This window comes from Neovison vison, chromosome 13 (genome assembly GCF_020171115.1).
Source record: "Neovison vison isolate M4711 chromosome 13, ASM_NN_V1, whole genome shotgun sequence".
NCBI lineage: Eukaryota > Metazoa > Chordata > Mammalia > Carnivora > Mustelidae > Neogale > Neogale vison.
The window spans coordinates 92,258,542-92,285,750 of NC_058103.1; the positions used below are offsets into that span (position 1 = coordinate 92,258,542).

Consider the following 27,209-nt stretch of genomic DNA (forward strand, 5'->3'; position numbering starts at 1 on the left):
CTCTGGATAAGGGCCCTAGTGTTGCTCCTTGGGACCAACAGGAAATGTTCTGTGAGAAAAATCATCTTTGTGCTGGCCTTCAAGGGTTGTCTTCCTTCATATGGATTATAACTCCAATTAATTTTCAAAATGGAAATAACTTGACTTTTAATGATTATAAAGTAACACCTATATATTAGTTTCCTAGGACTACCATGACAAAATATCAAAAAATGGATGGCTTTTAAACAACAGAGATTTATTCCCTCACATTCTGGATACTAGAAGTCTGGAATCGAGGTATTGATTTCACCTTACCTCTTCCTAGTTTCTGGTGGGAGCCTTCAAGCATCAATCCTTGGTGGTTCTATTTTTTTTAAATATTTTACTTATTTGTTTGAGAGACAGAGCATAAGCAGGGGAAGCAGCCAAGGGAGCGGGAGAAGGAGGCTCCCTGCTGAGCAGGGAACCTGACATGGGGCTCGACCCCAGGACCCCGGAATCATGACCTGAGGTGAAGGCAAATGCTTAACTGACTGAGTCACGCAAGCGCCCCAATCCTTGGTGGTTCTTAGACACAACACTTGAATCTCTTTCTCCACCATCACATGGCATTCTCACCTCACACAGCTGTTTCTCCTCTTCTTATAAGGATACTACCTATGTTGTAAGGATCCACACTATTCTAGTGTGGTCTCATCTTAACGAAGTACATACGTCAATAAGGTCACATTTTGACAAGCTGAGGGTTGGGACTTCAACATATCTTTTGGGGGGACAGAATTCAACCTCATATACTCACTATTAAAAAATCAGATGATAATAGAAAAACACAAAGAAGGATGCAAATGATACCACTGAAAAATGATCACTGTTAATAACTTTCTATTTTTCTTTACATACACATGTATAAGAAACAACATATTCTATATACAATGTTGTGACTTGCTTTTTCTCAAATTATATCCTAAATATCTTCCAAATCAGTAAATATATATGACCCAGGTAATTGATACACAGTAATTTATCTAATCGGGTCTGTCCTATGATTGAAAGCACTATAAACTGCCCATTATTTAGCTTTGTAAAAGACCAAAAACTTCTTAAGTCTTCATATACTTACAGTTTTAATTTAGTCATTTTTAAAAAGGTTTTATTTATTTATTTGACAGAGAGAGAGAGAGAGAGAGCAAGAGAAGGAATGCAGGGGGAGTGAGAGACAGAGAAGCAGGCTTCCCGCTGAGCAGGAAGCCTGACCTGGGGCTGGATCCCAGGACCTCATATGGGATCATGACCTGCGCTCAAAGCAGATGCTTAACGAACTAAGCCACCCAGGCATCCTTAGTCATTTGTGTTTATCTATCATTATCCTTTTCCATCTCATTTTTCCTGTACCTTAAAAAAAATTTAAGTCTTCCAATTTCTTACTCCAGAACACTTATATAGTCTTAGGAAGCTATTATTTTATGTTTGGCATTTTTGTCAGTCATTTCGGAGTTGGGCTATGAGTCATCAGTGGCTAACACTCTTGCAAGTGGGGGAACAAGGACCTCAGCTCTAGAGGGATCGGATCTAGGTGAAGCACCACAGTGTCCATTATTCTGGTGAGAACTCCAGTGACCTGAGGAAATCACCGTATTGTTTTCCACCTAGGTCAAGTCCAAATTTAAGACAGATGTTTCCTCAAATGGTTCTGTTTTATTAATAAATGAGTCTCGTGCCTGTGCAACGTGTCAGGCCTCAGAGGCAGTGATTTCAAGGACAATCACCTCTGGATCTGATTTGAGAAGCTAAACCAGTCACCTTTTTCAAAGCAAGGATACAGGAAGAAGTTTTCGGGAGGTAGTTTAACAGAAACTATCATAAACAATCATAATATAAACAATCATAAAATTAAAAAATTTAAGTTGAACAATCATAAGTTGGGGACTGTCTGTACTCTATGGGGCTTTCAGTAGTAGTGTTTTGCTACTTTTGGAGATAGGTGTGGGAGTTTGCTGAAGTGAGATGAAATAAAAATGTCTACGGTTGGATAGCCATAAGGAAAAAGGGAAAATTCCATTCTTTATTCTACATTGGATAAATCCCAAATGGATCAGAGATGTATTTTTTTAAAGAAAGAAAACCATACCAGTACTAAAAAAATAAAGTAAGTGAAGTCCTTTATAATCTGAGAGGGGGGTAAACATTTCTACCTATGACTTAGAATCTAGAGTATTAAGGGAAGAGATTGATTACAATTTAAACAAACAAAAATGCAAAGCAGAAAGTCCAATAAAAGTCATTAAAAGTGTTCAGAGTATTTCCCATTGGGCTAATACATAGACTGTTTCCAGAATTTTTTTAGAGATCATCCGTTGGAAAACAGGCCTTGCTCTCCATCTATTGGTTACCATTTTTATGAGATTTTGGCTTATCTATTATATTTACTTTGGAAATAAAAACAAGTGCCTACTTGTGTATGTATTTCTAAGCCCCCTTTTACACAAAAAGTAGCATACTATATACCTTCTTTTGGGCCTTGCTTGTTCCACTTCATTTCATAGCTGTGTATCTGCCACATTCCTCAAGACTCATCATACTTCACTGTATGCACGTGTCATTTGAAAAGATGCTCCACCTCACTTATAAAAAGATAAATATAAAACTGTAATCAGATACCATTTGCTACCTATCAAATTAGCAAAAATCCACTCTATTGGAGAGGCTGTGGGGAAACAGGAACTCTCATAAGTTGTAAGTGTGAATATAAAATCACACAACCCCTATGAAGGTGAATTTGGCAATATTAAACAAAATAACATGTTCCTTTACCTAGCAATTCCATTGGCAGGATTCTATGCTAATGAGCCATTAGCAAAAGCATATTGTCTATGCACACAGAACTTTTGTAATACCAAAAGACTGGAAATACCCCATGTATCTAGCCATAGAGGCATAGTTGAATAAACTTCCATCTACATATAACTAAAGAGAAGAATTATGTGCAGTTCATTCAAAACAGGGTACTTTGCTAGTACATCCTAATGGGACACAGCATGAGGACAAAAAGAAACATACAAACTTAAGCTTCACTCAGCAGTCTTATTTAGCAATATTGTTATTATATATATATATGTATGTGTGTATATATGTATACATGGATAAGGCAAATACGTAATTATGTTACTATCATTAAGAACCAATAATTTCATCTTAAAAGGAAGGAGACAAAAGAAAATCAAAGAGCTCAGCTTTGAAAAAAATGTTATGACACAGAAAAGGCACTTAAGGTTCAAGAGCAGTGTCCATCTTTAAGAAAAGGAAATCTGGGACATCTAAAATCCAAAACAATGTGAAGTTTGGAGTGGGGGGAGGAGGCTAAAGACAGCGTAAGTAATTTTTTTTTTTAAGTTAGGTAATTTTTTAAAAAAGATTTTATTTGACAGAAAGAGACAGAGCGAGAGAGGGAACACAAGAAGAGGGAGTGGGAGAGGGGGAGGCAGGCTTCCTGCTGAGCAGGGAGCCTGATGCAGGGCTCCATCCCAGGACTCTGGGACCATGATCTGAGCCAAGGCAGATGCTTAACAACTGAGCCACCCAGGCGCCCCAAGTTAAGTAATTTTTTAAAAGTTATTTCTTTAGCAAAAAGAAACGAGTAGGAGTAGGTTCAGTTTAGTCTCTGATGCACTGGTTCCCGTTAAAAATCGATGGCTTTTCTGCAGTGCTTTTATTTCCTGAATGCTGGTCCCACTCCACCACCCCACTTTCACTTTTTACCAATTTCTACTGATTCTTCTGATCAATCATTGCTGTGTTGCCCCTCCGCGCACCAAGGATCTTTTACTATACTTTTTTTTAAAGATTTTATTTATTTATTTGACAGAGAGAGATCACAAGCAGGCAGAGAGGCAGGCAGAGAGAGAGGAGGAAGCAGGCTCCCTGCTGAGCAGAGAGCCCGATGCGGGCCTCGATTCCAGGACCCTGAGATCATGACCTGAGCCGAAGGCAGCGGCTTAACCCACTGAGCCACCCAGGCGCCCTCTTTTACTATACTCTATCATCGATTAGTATTCCCTGCCTTACTACACCTCTCTGTTGATTAATTATACCCCCACTAATACAATTGTTTAATTTTCTCTTCCCCTAAACTGTCCGGTTTTGCTCTTTATCTTATCCCATATTGCACAGCAGGCGCTCACTAGTTGTTACAACACAGAAAAATGCTTCACTTCCATTTTGTTCCCTTTCTTCAGGGAATCGTCTTTAGATTTGGGAAAGGTAGACTACCCAAGGACTGAACTCCAAAAGGGGCAAAATGATTCTAAAAAAAAAACTTTCCCTACTTAAATTCGTTCATTGGACAAATATTGCTAGGCGACAGGGATGCAACAGTTGATAAGGCAGGTGAAGTTCTGTCGCTGCTCGCACCTAGTTTCCCTGGGGGTGAGGCGGAGTGACAGTAAACGTTCGCTCTATTGCTTGTATTTAAATTGAGTACCAGTCTCTTGCCCTAAATGAATCACGTCCCAGAAAAAAAAAAAAAGTGTACATCTTGATGGGATCGCTGCTGTTTGAGAATGTTAAAGCAGCCCAGGCACAGCGTTGCGGTTGTGCAGTCCTGTTCGTCAACAGCATCACCAACAATTCAGCCATGCGTGGGCCTTACTCCAAATCCCAACGAGTGCCCCTTCTGCAGCTGCCGCCTCCCGCGGACTTCGCATTCCTCCCGCACTCAAGTCCCCCATGACAGGTCTTCTTTGGGTGTTTAACTCCCTGTGTGCTAAGATTTGAGCATCACTATCAGTTCCCCAAAGACGGACCAGTTTCTAAAGCCGAGGTAGCCTCTAAAAAATCCTGCTTTAGGGTTATCCAAATCAGCGTTTGTGAACCCTGACTCAGGTTGTCTCACCTCGGGTTCCGTAGAACCGCTTTCTCCGTTAGGGGGCCTTTAGCTTTGACCAAGAAGTATGGGTGTCTATTTCATTTCCCCGAATGTATTGTCTCCGTCGGGGGCCAGGTGTATTAAAATACGCTCTAAAAAGTGTTTTCCTCCAAAAGTATGGCTACGAAGAAGCAAGTTTAACGTAACTTTTTTCCCCCATATTTCTTAGTTTTGCCCACCACGCCCTTCGTGAGCACCGCCTTTGCCCTTGTGTCACTAGACAGGCAGCTCCTGGCCACTCTCTGAGGTCCTGATTTTGAAACGAGAAGCGGGCCAATCAGAGCGCGGAGCGCTGTTTGGCGCTGCCATTTGAGCCTGGGCTGGAAGTGAGGGTGGGACGGTCGTGGCTCCAGGGCTGCTGAGACGGTGGAGGCGGAGGCATGAGGAGAGCTGCGTGGCTTCAGTGAGCACACCGGGATGTACAGGCCGGGGGCCGCAGGCCGGCTGCTGAGGGAGGGCAGGAGCAGCCTGTGAAACGGGGTGACGGCGGCGACCAGCCCGGGCGGGGACCGGGACTGGAAAGGGCGCCTGAGCAGCCGGCTGGTCCGGCGGCTGGGCTAGGGCTGGGGGCCCCGGGACTTGAGATACCAACGCCCGGCTGAGCCTGCCGGGGCAGAAGGGCCAAGGAGAAGGGTCTTTACCGTTGGGAAAGGACGAGGGCGAAGTGAGGTTTGGAGGAAACGGGATCTTAGGAAGTGGCCGGAAGTGGTGAGAAGCTGGTAACAGGCGTCGGACAAGGAACCGAAAGGATCAGGGAGAAAGAAGGGAAGTGTGTGTAAGGAGCTGAAGGAATCAAGTGACGAGAAAGAAGGTCGGTGTAAGTGAGGGAAAGGTGAGGTGTGGTTAGATCAGAGGGAAGTAGGAGAAGGTTTTGTGGAAGTGGATAGAGGACCAAGGGAAAAGCCGTGGAAGTGGCTGGGGCCCGGGGCCAGAACAGTGCCAGACTTGGCCAGAAGGCAGCGGAGCACAGTGCAAACCTGAGAGTGTTTGGAAATTGGAAGACCTGGTGGCGAACGAGGGTCAGGACTCAGATCCTGCCTCGGAGAGTGAGCGACGCGTCCGGGATGTGGGATCGGAGGCTGGTAAGGTTGGCCTTGTTGCAGCAGCTTCGGGCGGTCTATGGCATTAAGGTCAAGAGCGGCCGTGGGCAGTGCGATCGCAGGAGACATGAAACAGCAGCCACGGAAATAGTGGTAAGTTCTGGGGGAAGAGGTTTGGGTTTAAAAAAAAGAAGGGGGGGGCACCCTGTACCATCACTATTATGGTTCATGCTGAAATGTTTCTATGTGGATCCCAAAGAGAATGTGGCTAAGTGTGACTAATTCAATCCAGTTGGTCGACTACTGAAATTTAAAGAATGACATTGTTGATTCTTTACAGGGATTTTTGATCACTGAGAAAGTTGCAGGGTTTTTCAACCTCACCACGTTGAACTAGAAAATTATCTATTTGAGATGAGACTTAGGGGCTGTCCTATGCATTGTAGAATGTCTAGCAGCATCTCTGGCTTCTACCTGCTAGATGCCAGTAGCATCTCCCAGTTTTGACAATTAAAAATATCTCCAGATACTGCTGATTTATTTTGAACAAGTACCACGTGGGAAGAGAGAGGAACATTACCCACCACCACCACTGTTTTAGAATAAAATTTGTAACGGGACAAGGAGGATCAATAAATTTTCTAAATGAGTCAATAGATAAGGTGTGAAAGAGTATTAGAAATAGGCGTCAGATAATACCTCCGTGTTCACTAATTTGAAAAAAACAAGCTTGCTGCTTGGTAATTTTTGGGTTATAAAGCTGTTTTTTAAAGTGAGTAAGTTGCGATGGCACAATGGGATAATTAAAAAGCTATTTGATCTGAGGGTGGTCGAAGTAAGGGGATTTTGAATGAAATTTTATTATCTACTGTATCACCAAGAATTTCATTGTGAAAAATAAGTTGAATATAAAGCATGTTATTTTAAATGTATTTGCCTAATTATATGGTATTTTTTAAGTAGAGATGAATACTAATAAAATTTGCATAGCTCTTAATTTACAATTTCTGAGAAAATAAGTACTTGGATAAGAAAGCTACTAACACAGTTAATTTGTATACCTCTTAATTGCTTATACATTCTGGAGAAAAGTTTGTTGTTTGCAGCTTACTGGCAACATACATGTTTATATTTATAAACTAAGCGTGATTTCTTCTGACTGAAAAACCGTTTTTTCAAGATTTCAAATATAGTTGGTTTGTAAGTATACGAAAAAATTTGAATCTGTATTTTTTCACCGGGGTACCTGGGTGGCTCAGTCAGTTAAATGTCTGTCTTTTTGGCTCAGGTCATGATTCCAGAGTCTTGGGATCCAGCCCCAGGTCTCACTTGCTGCTCAGTGGGGAGCCTGCTTCTCCTTCTCCCCAATCCCTGCTTAGGCTCTTTCACTCTCTCTCTCTCTCAAGTAAATAGTATCTCTCCTTGGGTTATTTAGGGGATTTAAAAATGGTAAGATCTGTAGATAGGACTAGAACAGTACCTGTCACATGTCACTTATTCTGCTAATGATAGTTTTATGGTAATCAGTGGTTGACATCCTAATTGTTAGGCTGGAAATCACAATAGAAGCATTCTAATAAAGAAATACAGAAGATCTTTATAAGAATGGGAACAGGATAAGTTATATTTGAAAACTAGATTTCTTTGGGTCTTTCGTGTTTGTTAGCTAATAATAGTTTTGAGCTATTAAGGAAAAGTGCTAGAAATCTTTTGAAGGTAAAATTGTAAGTGATGTTGCAGTATATAAAATTTTAGAAACGTGCTATTCGTTTTATTTTATGAAATTGTTATCGTGAGGCCAATATTGAGAATAATACACTTGACAAAAAAAAAAAAACCCAAGTTCTAGGTAAGTAAGACCTCTGTAGACTTATAATCAGCTTCAGCATCTGATTTTTGCATTTTGTTTGAGTGCACAGTATCAAGAAAATTCTGATTTACCCAAAAAAAGGGTTTTCCACATTAGCGTCTTTTTTAATAGCTCACCTAGAAATGGTAATTGTAACAGCGACAAATATTCTTTGAGTAGTTACACTATGTGAGAGACTAATATAAATGCTTTACATCTTTTAATTTATTTAATTTTCTCTACAACTCTTTGACTTAGGACCTATGTGAAGGTACTGAGGCTTAAAGAATTAATTTGATCAAGGTCATTCAGCTAGTAAGTGGAAGAGCCAGGGTTTAAATCCTGGCAGCCTTGCCACTAGGAACACACTCTTTTAAGCACTATACTGTCTTCTATATTTATCAATTAAAGGGAGCCAGATGCTTGTAAAAGACTAGTAAGATTTTGTTACTCTGATGAATAATTAACAGTGCTGAATGATTTCTTAACGTCAGTGCTTCAAGCGCATTCATGGAGAGCAGATACATCTAAGCTAAATTAATGTTTATGAGATTGGGTAGACCCACTTATTTAATTTTGTATAAGCAGATATATATAGGCTTGTATTTAAGTACAGTGCATACTACTACCTTCTTAATGATACATTTTTAGGAAGTTCAGATGCATGCATAAAGATAGTGGCAGGTTCTTTATTAAGAAGTGTGTAACATAGACATTTACTCTTGGGATCTCCATGTATTAAATTTGAGTATGAGTAATACATTTGAATATGACTTTTAAAAAATATTTTTCAAAGTAGTTGAAGAAATTGGAATTAAATGTTTGTGGAATCCCTGCTTTGGTCAGAACAGTTTGACTGGCAGTTTTCCATAGAGTGTGGAAAAGACATCTGGTCTAAAACCCACCTCAAATGTAACTGTAAGAAGTATTCAATGAGTGACAAGAACTACCATTACCAACCAACTTAGCCTTTTGTTCATGTTAGTATTTATAAGGTGACAGAGGAAAGTATAAAGTTAGTGTTCATAAGGTTACTGAAAGAAACATAGTATTTTTAGAAAATGTTAGTGTTTTGGCCAAATTTTGTTTAAGGATATCCTGACTAAGCACCAACTGGATTGATTTTCCATTATGGGAATGGAAACTGATGGAATGCGTTACGTTGCTTTAGGGCAATGACTTTGTTTATTTTAATTTTAATTTCAGAACAACTACTATGCAGTTGTTACATTAGTTTCAAGTGTACAGTATAGTGATTCAACAATTCTCTACATTACTTTGTGCTTATCTTAAGTGTGGTCTTAATCCCCTTCATCTATCTCACCCATCCCCCCCACCCACAATGACTTTATTTTGACCATTTTTGTGCTTCCAGTACCTAAGGGAATGTTTAGCATATAGTTGTTACTTTTTATCAAAGTTACTTGTAATATTTTTATTTTCTTAATTATTTCTATTTTTTAAATTTCCTGGTTTTAAATTTGCTTAATATTTAAGAAAACTTACCTTATGCCTAATATTTGTGTTAGAATAACTGAATTTGCCATTTTAGGGTAAAATATTTGGAGTACCTTTTAATGCATTGCCCCATTCTGTTGTACCAGAATATGGACACATTCCAAGGTAAGCTAAGTCTGGGATGAGGAAAAATATTTCAAACTGGTATTTAGGCGTTTAAAAATAAATAGTTGAGAGGCACCTGGGTGGCTCAGTTTAAGTGTCTGACTTCTGCTTAAGTCATGATCTCAGGGTCCTGGGATGGAACCCCACTTTGGGCTCCCTGCTCAGTGGATAGTCTGCTTGTCTCTCTCCCTCTGCCCCTTTCCTTGCTTGTTCATGCTTGGGCAATCTCTCAAATAAATAAAATCTTTTAAAAAGATAAATAAAAAAAATAAATAACTGATTGACTTAAACTTTTGTTTTGACCTAGCAGTTCTCTAAGAGTCTGTTCCTCCCCCCTCCCCCACCACTACCCTCTTTTTCTTTTGTGGGTAAGAGAACATTTAAGCTAAGATTAAATAAAGTATTTCTGAATATAAATTATATAACACTTGAGCTTTCCTGTGTCACTATTTAAAATTAACCTTTTAGACTAAGTGCATCAGAAATTAGTAGAGAAGTTAACATTTTAAATAGTTTGAGGAAGCATGCAAAGCAACTATCTGACCTATTACTAATTCATTTCCCCTCTGTCCAAAGTAGGGTTCATTCTGGCTACTTTAGTTCAGTAACCCAAGTTTTTAACTGATGCATTGTCCAAAAGCATTTATTGAATACCTTGCAATCTTAGAACAGTTTTCTCTCATTCAGCATATAGGTGTTGATTGATAATCTCTATAAGGTAAGCACTTACTATTTTGCTTTTCAAATGACCTATAAAAGGTTTGTTTATTTAATGATTTTCTACCTTTAGAATTGCAAAGTCATATCCCCAATCAAGATGACTAAATCTTTGTTGTAATTTCTTTGCCTGATTTAAACAAACAGACAAAAGTTAAATTCTGTCAGTTACCCCCTATGACATTCAGCCATTGTGTAGCAGCACAATGCTATCAGTTGCTTGCTGCTGACATCCATTCTAATTTGTGGTATCAGTTGTTAACTACTAAAGCCAACATTGATGATTCAAAGTTGTTCAGTACCAAAAAAAAAAAAAAAAAAAGTTGTTCAGTACAAAGAAATAGAGCACACACCTCTAAGTATGAGAAGGATTGTAAGGACGAGGCTGTATCGGACTTTTCTGAGACGCAGTGTTAGAGTGAGAAAAGTACATTGCCTTATTTTTGGGCAAGTGTAACAGATAATAGATATTTAAAGCTATGGAGGTGCCTGGGTATCTCAGTTGGTTAAGCACCTGCCTTCGGCTCAGGTCATGATCCCAGGGTCCTGGGACTGAGCCCCACATTGGGCTCCAGCCTCAGTGGAGAGCCTGCTTCTCCTCCCTTTCCCTCTGCCGGCCACTCCTGCTGCTTATGTACGCGTGCTCTCTCTCTCTCTGTCAAATAAATAAAATCTTAAAAAAAAGAAGGTCTTAGGGCCTGGGGTCATACTAGCATGAGGAGGTCTGACAGAAAAAGAGAAGCCAGAAACGGAGTTTGAGAAGGGATAGTTGGGGGAGAGCAGGAAAACCGGAAATGTCATGAAAAAGAGCTTTGTTCAAGAAAAGCAGGGGGTGGTTAAGTGTGTCGGATGCTGGCAGGACCTTAATATCTACTTAAATATCTACATGATATTTAAGATGAGATCTGTTTTGCTGAAGTAATAGGGGTGCGAGTCTGATTGGAGACTGTTGAGGAGAGACTGGGATATGAAGTAAAGGCAGTAAAAAAGATCTTGTGCTCTGGAAACAGAAATGAACTAGGATCAAGAAGGATGTTGAATTAAAGCGAGCTTACTGAAATTGTCTCAGAAAAAAGATGAACTGGACAGAAGAATTTAGGAAGCAAGAAAAACAACTGGAATTAACCTTTTATCACAAAGTCTGAAGAAATATGTGACATCGGAACTTCCAGAGGGGGGATAGTGCTTGGTCCATGTACTTTGATAGAAGAATAAGATTTAGTAAGATGTGTATCCAGCCACCTGAAAAGATTTCTCTCTTTCAGTTTTCTTGTTGATGCTTGCTCATCTTTAGAAGAGCATATTCATACAGAGGGGCTTTTCAGGAAATCAGGATCTGTTATTCGTCTAAGAGCCCTAAAGGTAAGCATATTCTTGAACTATAATTTTTCATTTGTACTACTTTTTTATTTGGTTTTTAGAATTGAAATATTAAAACTATTGCATAAATTATTAACAGAAATTTAATTTGCGAAGAGCCTTTTTCATGGCAAAAGAAACTTTTTTCTAAAAAGGAATTAACACAGGATTAAGTGCCCAAGTGGTTCCTTTTTTTCAAGATTGATTTATTTGACAGAGATAGCAAACAAGGAAGTACAAACGGAGTTACAGAGGGAGAGGGAGAAGAAGGCTCCTCACCGAGCAGGGAGCCTGATGTGGGGCTTGATCCCAGGACCCAGAATCATGACCTGAGCCAAAAGCAGAAGCTTAACTGACTGAGAGACCGAAGCACCCCAAATGTCTGACTCTTGATTTTGGCTCAGGTCGTGTGTTGTGAGATCCAGCTTTGTGTCCAGCCCCATGCTGGCTCTGGGGCCTGCTTAAGATTCTCTCTCTTCCTCTCCCTTTCCCTGTACCTCCAACCATGCACAAGCACGTGCTCGCTTACTTGTTCATGCGCTCTCTCAAAAAAAAGATTCATTATTTATACAATGCTTTTTTTTTTTTTCAGTTTTATTGAGATATAATTGACAAATATCATTTAAGGTATACAACTTGATGTTTTAATATATGTATATATTATGAAATAATTGCTACAATCTATATAATGCTTTAAAAGTTTAGAGTACATTCAAATTTGTGGTCCTTTGTTCCTATAAAGTACTATAGGAAGTGAAAAAATGTTTTTTTATTTAGTTTTTAGCCTTCTAAAATGGCATGATGTATATTAAAACAAGAGTTAAGCAAAATTTATTAAAGCTCTCTACACAAAGGGAAAGTACACAAAAGGATATCTTATTCGCAGTAAACTCTTAAGACCTCAAATGCTCAAGATTATTATATTTATTTCAGAATAAACTGGATCATGGTGAAAGTTGCCTATCTTCGGCACCTCCTTGTGATGTTGCAGGACTTCTTAAGCAGTTTTTCAGAGAATTGCCAGAACCCATCCTTCCAGCTGATTTGCATGAAGCATTTTTCAAAGCTCAACAGTTAGGAACAGAGGAGAAGAGTAAAGCTACAATGTTGCTCTCCTGTCTTATGGCTGACCACACAATTGATGTATTAAGATACTTCTTTAACTTTCTCAGAAATGTTTCCCTTAGGTAAGTAAGTAAAAGTCTTAGGAAATGACAGTTTGTTAATTAGATAGATTTGCCGGTATAGTTAATAACTTAAAATTAAATTTAGAATGGAAATTTTTCTTAAAAATAATTTCCTCACTATAAGAAATGTACCCTATATGCCAAATGATTTGTATTTTCTTAACTGTCTTATGGTCATCGTTATGAATGGCTTGTTGTTGTTGATAGGATTCTTTGTCCACTGAATGACTGTGTTTTTGATATATTTGTATCTTGCTTCTCAAATTTGTCCCCTCCCTTGGCTTGCTGTCAGTGAGCCTGCTTGTTCTAGACATACTTGCAGCCTTTTAATACAATTTTTCTGTATGTGGGTTTGAAAATCAAATATCCATGTTCAATTTGTGTGGGAAAACAATGTGGATTATTTAGTTAACATGGTTTTTATGATGTATATTTAAACACACAGAAGCAATTTCTGGTTCTGTACATGGGTAGATAAAGGATAACTATTTTGACTTGTGTTTGACTGATAAAGTAAGAAGTCTTCAAAGTGTGCTCAAAATGGTATTTTACCTCTGTATGTTTCTCTTTGGCTCATTCTGATAAAACCTTGTTCCACTTAAGGTCCAGTGAGAATAAGATGGATAGCAGCAATCTTGCAGTAATATTTGCACCAAATCTGCTTCAGACAAGTGAAGGACATGACAAGATGTCTGCTAACACAGAAAAAAAGCTACGATTACAGGCTGCAGTGGTGAAGACTCTCATTGATTATGCATCAGATATTGGTAAGAGGTAGTTACATTATAAAGTAACAGGATTAGTTTAAATGAAGGAGATCCCATATTCCTCCAAGTTGAACTGTGAAGACAGCTATTAGAAATATATATACTATTTGAACATTTTGGTATATACTCTTTGAACACTTTGAAGGAGAGTAGAGGAAAAATTTTAACTCTGAACATTTTTGTTTAGGGCATGTTCCAGATTTTATCCAGGAAAAGATACCAGCTATGTTGGGTCTTGATGGTCTCTGTGCTACTCCGTCATTAGAAGGCTTTGAAGAAGGTGAATGTGAAACTCCTGGTGATTGTAAAAGAAAGCGAAGACAAAGTGTAGGAGGTAAGTGGCAGTGGCAGTCTCACTTTGTGGAAGTATAGCAATTTGCTTTTCTCTAAAGTGTGTGTAAATGTAATGAAGCACACACTATGGTGTGTGCCTTCTTAGTTTAGAGCATAGTTGGAAAAACATGACACGTGCATGTGAAAAGCAAAGTGACAATACAATCTAATATTAATGCTAAATCTCTAGCATAAATGTGAAACGTGTTCAAAAGAGAAAAGTTCCCTGGGTTGTAGTGATCCGGGACTCCAAAGAAGAAACCAAACTGAACCTTCTTAAAAAATCGGTAGAGGGGCGCCTGGGTGGCTCAGTGGGTTAGGCTGCTGCCTTCAGCTCGGGTCATGATCTCAGGGTCCTGGGATCGAGCTCACATTGGGCTCTCTGCTCGGCGGGGAGCCTGCTTCCCCCTCTTTCTCTGCCTGCCTCTCTGCCTACTTGTGGTCTTTCTCTCTGTCAAACAAATAGATAAAATCTTTTTAAAAAAAAAAAAATCGGTAGAGTCCAGGGGAATTGGATAGAGCATCAGAATACTTGTATCCTATCGTAGGTAGGAAGGATGCTCTAAAGAAAGATTTGTATAGGGTAGACATAATCTGTTAGGGTTAGGGTTAGGGGTTTATCCTAAGGATTAGGAGGATATCATGGTGAGCTCAATGTCAAACGTTAGAACACGAAGCTGGATATTGGGTATTGATGTTGAAGGTTTATGAGTAGAGGAATTACAGGATTATAATTTTTTCTAAAATTATTTGGTTTAAAGAATTGAGATTTGGGAGTAGAGAGAACAGTTAGGCATGAGATCATGATTTGAAATAGTGATGTGAATCATTTAGAAGTATGAACTAACTAATGAAGGAAATATTACCATGGAAGAAAAAAAGACCTAAAGCTCCATCATGATGGAATCAGTTGTAAGATTTCATAACTTCCTTGATTAAGTAGACTGAAGCCTCCCAAAGCTAAAATCAAGCTGTTTGAGCCATGTTCCCTGCGAAACCTATAGGGACTAATCTTGCTTTTTCTAGCTTCTGGTGGTGGCTGTTGATTGTTGTCATTCTTTGGTTTGCAGCTGCATCCGATCTCTACCTCTGTTGTCACATGGGTTCCTCGCTGGGTGTCAGTCCAAGTTTTCATCTTATAGTGATACCAGTTACATTGAATTAGGGCCTATCCTAATGACCTCTTCTTAACTTGAGTACATCTACAAAGACTCTAATTTCAAATAAGGTCACGTTCACAAGTACTTGGAGTTAGGACTTAAACATGTATTTTCGGAACAAATACTTTCATCCCATAAACTTCCTACCCCAAATGCAGGTATTCTTAGACACAGATCCCCTTTATTGCCTTCTTTTCCTTTGTGATTTTATTCACTCCTAGAGTTTCATTTATAACATGGGAATAGGTGAATATTGTCTCGCAAATGTCAGTTTCACTTTAGTAACAGCTTACTAGGAAGATATCTTCACTTCTTTTTTCTTTTTTTTTGGTGCTTTAAGCTCAGCATTTTGAAAAGATCATCTTCACCCCCTTTAAACTGGTTCTTTTTGAATTCCTTCTTTTTGTTGACAGCACCATCATTTTCTAGTCACTCAGGCTTTAAACCGTGGGTGCCTAACTCTTAATGTACCATTTATATTCATGGTTTTCAGGTTCTGTAAGATGCTGTCTGTGGTATTTCATCTTTACTGATGAAATAATACTGATCATCTTTACTGTAAGAATCTCCTTATTGATCTTCATGCCTCTTCATTGACTCTGCCCTGCTCATTGTTGTCAAGACTGATGTTCTTAATATATAATTCCAGCCATGTCTTCACAATATTCATCAGAAACTTCACTGATAAAACTGATATTTATAGCCTGATATTAGAGGTCTTTCATAGGATTGCTTTAGCATGCCTTTCTACTGTTTCTTCTCTCTGATTTGTGCAGTGTTTACTGTACTTGAGTCCAACTGCATTTTTTTATCTTTTTTTAGACACCTTTTTTTTTTTTTAACTTATCCTATTTATTGGTAAATAGGATAATGTAATAGTAATAGTAATAGTAATGTTTTTACTTCCATCTACCCTTGCTGTCCAAATTATATCTAGTTGTCAAAATTCAGTTTAAGTGTTTCGTCAGGCATGCTTCACCCTTGCTATTTTTTTAGTGGGAAAATCATCTCTTTTCTGCACTGGCATTCCATAATATTCTAGACTTTGACAGTTTTTATATGGTTTTATATTTACTCCTCACTCATGACTCTCTTACCTATTATATTTAATGCTCTTTGGAGGTAAAGGCATATAAGTAGGGAATGTAATCAAAATTTATCTTAGTTTTTTCCAATTTTGAAATAATTTCTTCCACATAACCTTAAGTGACTTTAAAATGTATAAGCTGACATAAACTTAGATGCTGGAAAGTCACAAATAGCATATGAATTACTGGTGAAAGATAGGTAAATGTGAAATTGTAATTGATTATATGGTTATATGTGCTTTGCATTTCAGATTTTGTTAGTGGAGCATTAAATAAACTTAAATCTAACAGAACACCCTCTGTTACACCTCAACAGGAAAAAATTGGTAGGTATTATGTATTTTTAATTTTAAGTGAAAATTTCTGTGTATTATACAAAAAGTAACCATTACCTAACTTACTTTGGTTACATCAAATCCAAATCTTATTTGTAGTAGTCTATACTGTAGTATAATTGTGTTGTGACATTGCTAATTACATTGTATATAATGAACCCAAAATTTTAGGTAAGAATTTTTTAGTCTGTTGTTACATCTTTAGTCTTTCAAATCATGCTTTTCTGTTGAACGTAAGTTGGATGCTGTTGAATATGTGAAAATAATTAAAATCTCATTTTTGTTTTAGAACCAGAAGTTTATTAGTGTATATTCCCATTTTTATCTTGGTTTGCTTGTGGCTGAAAGTAGTCAGCCCAATAACAGAATAATAGACAATATGATCATTTGTTTTGTTTTTCAGATTGAAGAAATTATGTGGTTAATACTCAGTTATGATGAAAAGCAAAACTATTATGTAGATCAGTTTGAGCTCCTTGATTATGATTTTATTCCATATGTTAATGTTCTTTAATGTGGATTGTATGCATCTTTCAGTCTATTTGGTTTAAGTTACTATTAATCTTGCCTCTTTGTGCCTTTCCTATTATCATTTTAAATAATTAGATGGTATTAATTTGATATATTTGGTAATGTAAACATATTCCCTCATTCTTTGGTTAGCTCTAAGTAATAGCTTTATAAGAAGAAATTATATAAAGCTTTTTTTCCCATAGAGTTAATAAAATAAAACAATTTTTTTTTCAGCCCAGGTATCCATCTCACCCACGATTCTTACACCAAATGCTAAACGTAAACTGCCAGTGGATTCCTCTCATGGTTTCTCAAGTAAGAAGAGGAAGTCCATCAAGCACAATTTTAACTTTGAGTTGTTGCCAACTAACCTCTTCAGTAGCAGTTCTACACCAGTATCAGGTAGCAAATAGAAATTATATTACTGAGTTGTAAACATTAACATGAATGCGTATTTTGAGAAAAGTGCTATTTCATATTAATGTCACCCCTTTTAGGAGCTATGGCTTTATTCTGTTTATCAAATCTCTTAATTTTTATAAAGTCCCCTAACTTTTAAAATAGACGCTAGGTCTGTATAATAAATGTGTGTATGTGTATGTTGACTTACCATGCCTATTGAAAGTTATGATATGAATAACTTAGAATGAGAGTTTGGGCTTCTGTATATAGCAGTGGTGCTCAGGTTTTAGGTGATGGGATATCCTGAATTCTATTTTAGTTACTTCCTGATCTATAGCTATGATTGTATTGCTGTCTCCTGTTGAGGTTGTCAAAAAGCTTGATTTTCCGGTCCATGGAGTTGTGGGGTACCGCCATTGGAGGAACCATTGTGTAGTTGGTGGGGGGGGGGCATATTTTTTAGTTTTATACCCAAGTAGATTTTATAAAAGCTCTAATAATTTGGTGTACGCTGTTCCTTATGACATAGTTTCCAGATTCGTTGCCAGCTCAGCCATTTTCTTCCAAATGACCTATAAGTTCCTAACATGGCCAACCAGAGCCTCCAGAGAAAAATGTAATTTTGCCAATTTGACTATCAGATTTTTGTTAGTATGGTCTTAGATTGAGTTGGCTCCTTTAGAATACAAGTTGGCTTATGGTCAATCTTACAAGTTAATGTTATGATCAACCCAAAATGAAATGAAATCCTAACTAAGCCCAGAGTCCTCTATCTCCTATTTGTCTCATATGTCATCAACAAGTGAGTGATCTCTAATTCTTAGGTTTTTATTGATTTCAGACAATGTTGAGAGTTTTCCTTTAAATTTGCTGGCTAAGTTAGGAGAGCTTTCCGGAAACCTCCCTTTGGTTTCTGTTACCCAGGAAGTTTGGATTTTCCTTGTTTGTTTTATTAGAAAGTTGAACAGAATAGCAACTTGTTTTTTATGGTCCTTCACATGTTCTCTGTGTATAGTTTGTTAAAATGTAATGGTAAAAACTCTGAAGTTTTGTCTGTATTTCTTTCAGTATTCAGAGGATGGAGAATTAAATTCTATTAATTAATTTATTTATTTATTTTGAGAATTAAATTCTTTTAAACTTAGTGTTTCCTCTCTCTCTTATTTTAGAGAGAGAAAGAGTAGTAGCAGAGGGAGAAGGAGAGAAAGAATCTCAAGCAGATTCAGTGCAGAGCCTGAGACTAGGCTTGACCTCAGTGACCCTGAGTTCATGACCTGAGCTGAAATCAAGAGTGAGGCTTAACCAGTTGAGCCATCCAGGTGCCCCAACTTAGTGTTTTCTTAATTATTAAAGTATTTTCCACTTTGGAGGACTGTTTCCAGATGGCTAATATGAATTATAATTCTATCTGTCTTTGCATTGTAATATTTGCTCCAAGAAATGAACCTCTTGCTTCCTTCTCTCCAAGCTCTCAAAAAGTAGTTTAAACATTCTTATGTTACTGGAACATTAGTATAAGCCTGCTTAATCAATGATATTTTTTAAATTAAAAATTAATTAAATTTAATTATTATATAATGATCCTATTATTTTAACTCACCATTTTTCTTTCTTCTTTTTTTTTTTTTTAAGATTTTATTTATTTGAGAGAGGAAGTATGAGCAGGAGGGAGAGAGGGAGCGTGGAGCTGAGCATGGAGCCTGTCGCATGGCTCCATCTTAGGACCCTGAGATCATATCCTGGGCCGAAGTTAGATGCTTAACTAACTGACTGAGCCACCCGGGCACCCTGAAAGATTCAGTTTCAAAATTTGTCTAATCTAATTACAATAATTATATTTTAAAACTTAGGGAGCAATAACATACACGTTTTTATTACCAAGCACTATGTTTATATTACTGAGAAAAATAACAATAATGTAGTTTATATTTACTAATACTTTTTTTTAAAGATTTTATTTATTTATTTGACAGACAGAGATCACAAGCAGGCAGAGAGGCAGGCAGAGAGAGAGGAAGGGAAGCAGGCTCCCTGCTGAGCAGAGAGTCCGACTCATGGCTCGATCCCAGGACCCTGGGATCATGACCTGAGCCAAAGGCAGAGGCTTTAACCCACTGAGCCACCCAGGAGCCCCTACAGTCCATTGTTAAATGAGGTTAAAGCAAAACTTTAATATAAAGGTCATGTTTAGTCTGACACTTAATTGGCAACTAAAGTGTAAGAAACTGATTTATTTTTATTTATTTATTTATTTATTTTAAGTTGGATTGGGTTTATTTGGCTTCTAAAGTTTCTACCCGGAAATATGTGATTTTGTTGTTGCATAGGGTTGGAAATTAAGCCTTGAAATCTAATTGCTATTAATATTTTATACTTTATAAAGGAAGTATGGGTGGTACATTCATGTGGTTCTATTTTTATAGTTCCCTTTGATACAAGCCCAGAAGGATCATCTCAGAGTTCACTCTCTCCCATTGCCATCAGTGGAAGCCACTTGATCAGTTCAGGTGTACTAAGGCGAAGTAAGAGGATTGCAAGCAAAAAGGTTTGCAGGTAATAAATCCAGGACATTTCGTTTCATTGGATAAACATTTGGAATATATAGTTAATAAAATATTTTGTTTTTCTGCTGAGAATCATATTTGAGTCACAATTTTTAAAAATTCCCTCTGCCTTTATTGTCTTATCAGTCAGACTGCTGTTTATATGTTCTCCAGAGAATGATTTCTAATTTGAGGCCACTTTGCTTGCTTAAAAAATTCTATTGTATGTTGATAATGTGTGATTTTTAAATTTCCTTTTATTTAAAGGCTAGTCTATTCTTTTTTTTTTAAAGGACTTATGTATTTGAGGGGGAGGGGCAGAGTGAGAGGGAGAAAGAGAATCTTTAAGCAGACACCCCGCTGAGTGTGGAGCCAGCCAAGGCGCTCAGTCCCAGGACCCTGAGATCATGACCTAAGCCAGAGAGTCAAAAGTCAGACTCTCAACTGACTGAGCCAATCCAGTCACCCTAATGCTAGTCTATTCTAATGATTCTGGTTTTTTTTGTTTTTTTTTAAGGATTTTATTTATTTATTTGACAGACCGAGATCACAAGTAGGCAGGGAGGCAGGCAGAGAATGAGAGAGAGAGAAGCAGGCTCCCTGCTGAGCAGAGAGCCCAATGCGGGGCTTGATCCCAGGACCTTGAGGTCACGACCTCAGCCGCAAAGACAGAGGCTTTAACCCACTGAGCCACCCAGGAGCCCCATGATTCTGGTTTATAAGTGATGAACTAACTCTTGTGATAAACAGGAGAGGCCATTTATTATACAAATATAGTATGTTCATATATGGTAGTTTAAAACTTAACTGATTTTAGAAAACTATTACTCTGTTTCATTACTAGCAATATAATTTGCTCTGGACTTTCAAATTGCATTTTGTAAGAATGCCTCCAGTTTTTATGCAAACAGGTTTTTGGTTTTTTTTAATGCTGACATTTTTATTTATTTTATTTTTTTAAAGATTTTATTTATTTATTTGACAGATTACAAGTAGGCAGAGAGAGAGGAGGAAGCAGGCTCCCTGCTGAGCAGAGAGCCTGATGCAGGGCTTGATCCCAGGACCCTGCAATCATGACCTGAGCCGAAGGCAGAGGCTTTAATCCACTGAGCCACCCAGGTGCCCCAATACTGACATTTTTAATCCCATGCTTTTTTAGAGTGGAATCAGGAAAAGCAGGCTGTTTCTCTCCTAAGATCAGTCGTAAAGAAAAGGTCCGAAGATCTCTTCGTTTGAAATTTAGTCTGGGGAAAAGTAGCAAAGACATGGTAAGTGTCTTTCACCATTTCATTGATGTTCATATTAGCATAAAGCTGTAGACTGGATGGTAAAAGACACTCTCAACCCTGCCTCTCTAGCTGTTGTCCCGTTCTCTACTCCCCTTTATACCACACTCTTATACATGAATTAATATCTACTGTTCCCTCATTTCCTTTTCTGTTCTGCTTAAATTCCAATGAGGCTTTGAACCCCAACACTCAATACAGCTGCTCTCAAGATCACCCAGAATTTCAATGATGCTCAAACCAGTTGACAAATAACAGTCCTTGTTGGACTTGACTTGTCAACAGCATTTGACCTGGCTAGTCACTTGCTCCTCTTTGTTATACTTTCCTTCCCTACTTCAGGGCACTTCACTCATGATTTTCTTCCTTCACTGGTTACTTTTCTGATTCCTTTACATTGTGATGCCCAAAGCTTTGTCCTTGGATTTCCCTTTTCTGTTTCTACTCATTCAAGGTGCTCATTTGCTTTAAACATCATATCGTTACTTAAGACTTCAAGTTTCTATCTCTAGCCCAAAATGCTTTCCTGAACAACTTGACTCTTTCTTAACAACTGTCTACTTCACTTCTCTACTTGATGGCCATCCAATAGATAGCTCAGGTATAACCTGTCCCAAATAGAACTCGCAAGGTGTATTTCTTCACTGCTGCTAATTCTCCACCCTTTCCCCTCTCTGCCAACCACATCCCCACCTGCAGTCTTCACTATCTCTGCTATGGCAACTCGTTCTTCTAGTCATTTAGGCCAAAAACCATATAGGCGTTCTTGACTCCTCACTTTCTCACACCATCCTGTGTAAACCATTAGGGAATCTTATGTCTCCTCTGCTTTTAGAGTATATCCAGACTGACCAATTCTCACTGGTACTACATTTCTAATGTTCTATAAATTCTGGCCTCTCCAACTTGGATTACTGCAATAAGTTTCTACTAGTAGGTCTGCCTGCGTCTACCTTGCTACAGTACTATAGCCAAAATGATCCTTTTAAATTCCTTTTAGATCCTTGTCACTGTTCTGCTCAGAATCTTCCAGTGACTCCTCATTTCACTCTGAAAAAAAGATAAAATTCTTATGTTTCCATGTACCTCTCCACAGGACGGGAACCAGCCTGCCTCCTTCTGAGCCCTCTTCTCACCCACTCCCTCTTGCTCACTCAGCTTCTTGCCTCCTTGCTGTTTGTCAAATGTGCCAGACCTGTTTTCAGTCTTGGACACTACGCTGGCCTTTATTCTCTCTGGGGTAATGTTCTTTCCCCTTTTATCTTCATGACTTTCTCACATTTTTCTTTACTCACAAATCATCTTCTGATCACTCTATTTAAAATGACACCCCACCATACCCGTCTTACTCGGCTCTACTTTTCTGGATAACATTTCTCACCTTGTATATTGTAAAATATATAATATAATTTACCATTTTTCTTGTCCTGCTCAAAATCTCCCCATCTAAAATGTAAATTCGGAGGGTAAGATTTTGGTCTGTTTGTTTTGTTTTGTTCACTCACTGCTGTGAGCAGGTCCTAGCGCAGAGTCATCACAAAAGAAATTATTTTAGTTAATATGCGAGGCTGTTTTTATTTTAGATCATAAAATATCAAGTAATAGCCAAGTCAAATGCTTACAGTTTTTGTCAACATGCATGCAGGTATATTTGTGTTTGGTATGAAATTGTTTACTTTTATTTACCTTTTTTAATCAGCTCTAGAGGATTTTGATAACTATAAAAATTTACTTTGTCTTAGTATTGAATTAACTAGATTTATTTCTTAACCAAAACATTTTCAATTTTTCTTTTCTGTACAGAATGGGTGTTCTGGGGTCGATCGACGTGAAAATGTTGGTCGACGACTTGCAAATCAACAAAGTTTAAAAAATAGGATTGAGTCTGTAAAAACAGGTCTGCTTTTTAGCCCAGATATTGATGAAAGATTAACAAAGAAAGGTACAGTTACATGATATTTTTAATTTTACTCAAAAAGCTTACTCTCATTGCTTTTCTGAAAAAGTTTTTCTGGCTTTCTTGAGATATAATTAGATATAATGACATATAAGCTTCAGTTATTTTATCATAAAATATCTTAATTTACTGTTCTAGAAATTCAAAATTCATGTTTGAATAGTGAAAACAATTGAATTGGCATTGTATTTTTGTCTGAACAATTGGAAGATGCTTATAAATATAAGTACAAAACTAACTGACCTTTTTATTTAAAAAGTTATTTCTTTTAACAAATCCTTAATTTATTGAAATTTAATGCCCAATACCTTTATCTGCTATGTATTTGAATAGTATTTCAATTATGTTTCAAATATAAATGATTAAAAAGACTGAACTACTTTATTTTAGGTTCAAAAAAGATCAGTAAGTCTGAGGAAAACTTATTAACTCCAGAGCGTCTAGATGGAACAAGTTACCGGATGTCTTGGACGGGACCTAGTAATTCCAGTTTTCAAGAAATAGCTGCAAATGAAGGTTCTCCAATCAAGGGAAATGTTGAGGTGGAAAACTCTTCTTTGGAGCCTGATACAACAGTTGAAAAGTCCCCTCTTAGTTCATATGGACTCACCCCTTCTAGCGTACATGATAAGCATAATAATGACAAAACTGGAAGCTCTCTTAGTGGGGATGAAAATAACTTGACCACAGAGACTTTGGTGAAAATTCAGAAAGCATTTTCTGAATCCGGAAGTAATCTTCATGCATTGATAAATCACAGGCCGTCATCAGTAACTAATGTGGGGAAAGTGAAGCTAAATGAAACATCTTCTATAGAATATAGCCCAGAGAAAAATCTATTTGAAACTAATGATTTGACTGTGATAGAATCAAATGAACATGAGAATAAAACAGATGAAAATAGTTTTTCAGAACAAGACATCTCACTACATCAAACTCAGAAATTGGATAGAGAAGCAACTATAACATTTTACTCAAGTCATACGAAGATTGAATATGAGAAAAGCATCCATTCGAATATACTTAGAGATCATTCACTCAAGCCAGAATTGCCTAGTGATGAACACATAAAGAATCAGCAGCCCACAAGGGACAAGCTGAATGCTCCATTAAAGGAGAATGAGAATGAGAATATGATTGGAGAGAACTTGCTGAAACGTGCAGCTTCTAGGGAGGATCCAGCTGACACCTCTTCCTCAGAGCAGATTACATGTAATAGAACAAACTTGCCAAAACCGAGGCCTGTGAGAATCGTCCGGCAGCCGTCACTGGTGGAAACCTGCCACACAACCGGCTCTGAGAGCTTACAAGTGGCAGAGCACGGAAGGGTGTCAGACCACATACAGTGGTTTAATAAGCTTTCTCTCAATGAAACAAACAGAACCAAAGTTCGCTCACCTCTTAAGTTTCAGCGTACACCTGTCCGTCAGTCTGTCAGAAGGATTAACTCCTTGTTGGAGTACAGCAGACAACCTGCAAGGCAGAAATTGGCAAGTCTTGGTGATGCGGCTTCTCCTCTGGTTAAATCCGTAAGCTGTGACAGTGCTCTTTCCTCTGGTCTCGAAAGTACATCAAAGGATTCCTTGATTTCATGTACCAAGTCAGGTCCTAAGGAATTGAAGTTTACAGCATGTGAACAGCCAAATAGTGATGCAATTTCAAAATCAAGCATGGAGTTAACTTACAAGTCTTTCTCAAGGATGAAGAGGCACCCAGACTCCAAGAATGCTTCTCTTGGGTCTACCAGAGTTTGTAAACAGGAAGTAGTATCTGATGGCCAAATTAAGATTCCTTTGGATGACCTGACAAATCATGACATATTAAAATCTGTTGTAAATAATAATACAGGCTCTTCTGGGATAAATAACAGGGTCCTTAGGAAACCGTCAGAAAAAGAAAGGGTCTGGTATAAAGGTTCTCCAAAAAATCCTATTGGCAAAGGTCAGCTACTACCAACGAGTAAACCTGTAGACTTGTAATTGACAGATGTTAATACTTGTTACTGTAAATAAAATTAGAGGGTGGTGATAGGACTGGCAGGATAATCTGCATGTTAGTTTGCTAGCTCAGGAAGATTAAGTGATTTTAGTTTCACTTAACAAGCAACTTGAATTCTTATGCTTGTATAAATGACTTGTTTTTCTTAATTATGGCAGTATTTAAACTTGTGATCTCTTAAAGCAGAGGTTATACTTTACTTTTTGAAAGAAATTGTTGGCTGGGTTTGTGAGAAATTAATTTTTGAAAATTGTATGAATTTTGTACTACGTGTGATAGAAAAAGTGGAACGAGTTGTCTATTTCCTGTTATTCCTCCTAAGTCAGAGAAGGTTTCTACAAGAAATTTCTAACATAAAGGGAAAAGATAAGCCTTACAAATCTTATTTCTTAAATTACATTGATATTTGTGGTTTTTGCCAAAATCCCTAAAAATTAACTTCCTTCAATAGCCTCTTAATCTTGTACTCCTATGTGGGGCAGAATAATTAGGTTTATATTGTCTGTAGTTGTGTACAGTGTGTTCACTTGGACTAAGAATAATGGCTAAAGCAGAATAATGACCCAAGTATGCTCTTATAGAATGATGCTGCAGAAATAATTGATGACTTTTGAGCCATACTATGTTTTTAAAGTTAATTTGCACAAATACATTCGCTGTTTTGTCTGATAGAGAATTTTAAAATTATTTAAGGAGGAATAATTAAGCTTGGAAATTTTTAATCAAGGTGATTTCTTACATGCACACACTTGATTTTATAATTTAAAATAGTTGATGTACCTCTGTATATCTAACTTGGATTCTTAACTTTTGATTCTTATAAAAGCCTATGATGGTTTTGTCTGGTGTGTAAATGTTATTTATTTAGCATAAACATTAAAGATAACCTTCTGGAAAATAACTTGTCTGAATCTGATGAAATTCAAAGAGCCTTTTAGAATTTGACCCAAATTGTCAAGCAAATCTGTCTAAATTTATATTTTAAGTTATTAGAAGTTACAAATGTTTACAAAAAGAATCATGTCAACAATGGTGGATATTCTCGAGGTTTTAGAGGAAGGAATGCTATAGGCAGAATGATCCACTAAAGATAGTTTTTTCGATCAGTTATTAGAATGCCACATTCCTTTTTTTTTTTTTTTTTTGAGATTTTATTTCTCTGACAGCTCACAAGTAGGCAGAGAGGCAGAGAGAGCGAGAAGCAGGCTCCCTGCTGAGCAGAGCCTGATGTTGGGCTCAATCCCAGGGCCCTGAGATCATGACCTGAGGCAGAGGCTTAACCTACTAAGCCACCCAGCTGCCCCAGAATGGCACGGTCTGATAGTGGAGGAGAATACAACAGCATATCTACTCAGAGCAGCCATATTTACAGAGAAATTTGAAGTAATTAGATGTGTCTGCTTCACCAAGTTCTACTTGATAATAATATATCTATTTCATTTCAAAGCTATTTCCTATTTCTATATGACCTAGGAATCAACCCTTTCTCACTATTAGTAAGAATTTGACTTAAAGACTGAAAACCTGTAGATACAAATACCATGATTTATAACATCAAAACAGGTTTGTGATACAAACCAGATATGCACTTCAGGTGTTTATGATATTTCTGATAGTAAGTGGTGATAGAAAACACTCATAAACTCTTGAAATATATGTTGTCTGAATCAAAGCAATTATTTAAACTTCACCTCCCCTCTGGATAAACTTTTAAAAATGTACTGTTGTCATTTTATATCCTTGGGAATGGGTGAAGTGTTGAATTGGAAGAGCAATAAGGTGGCACAGGAGATTAACTGTACAATTACCTGAATTAGTGGCTTTTCTGAGATTAATAATAATGAAAGATATTTATTTAAAAAAAAAAAAAAACTACCCTGAGATGCCTCGGTGGCTCAGTCAGTTAAGCATAAGCCTTCAGCTTGGGTGGTGATCCAGGGTCCTGGGATAGAGTCTCATATTGAGCATCTTGCACAGCGGGGAGCCTGCTTCTCCCTCTGCCTCCATTCCCCCTGCTTGTGCTGGATTTCTGACAAATAAAAAAGAAAACTACCCACACGTCACTCATTTTTGTTTTCTGAAAGCTAACAGTAGAGCAGGACTAAGAAGGTAAGTAGTTTGGACAGTCAGGGAAGTTTAATTTTAGATT

General features: G+C 37.6%; 1 protein-coding gene across 1 annotated transcript; it reads left to right on the plus strand.

Annotated features, from left to right (window-relative positions):
- Nucleotides 1–5,224: 5,224 nt before the first annotated feature.
- On the plus strand, nucleotides 5,225–25,958 carry LOC122894361 (rho GTPase-activating protein 11A-like). Its single transcript, XM_044232065.1, has 12 exons — nucleotides 5,225–6,096; nucleotides 9,345–9,415; nucleotides 11,398–11,494; nucleotides 12,425–12,678; nucleotides 13,282–13,445; nucleotides 13,633–13,779; nucleotides 16,278–16,352; nucleotides 17,109–17,276; nucleotides 19,700–19,829; nucleotides 20,979–21,087; nucleotides 22,909–23,047; nucleotides 23,453–25,958. The coding sequence occupies exons 1-12, from the start codon at nucleotides 5,968–5,970 to the stop codon at nucleotides 25,039–25,041; spliced, it is 3,072 nt and encodes a 1,023-aa protein (XP_044088000.1). The 5' UTR covers nucleotides 5,225–5,967; the 3' UTR covers nucleotides 25,042–25,958.
- Nucleotides 25,959–27,209: the final 1,251 nt, after the last annotated feature.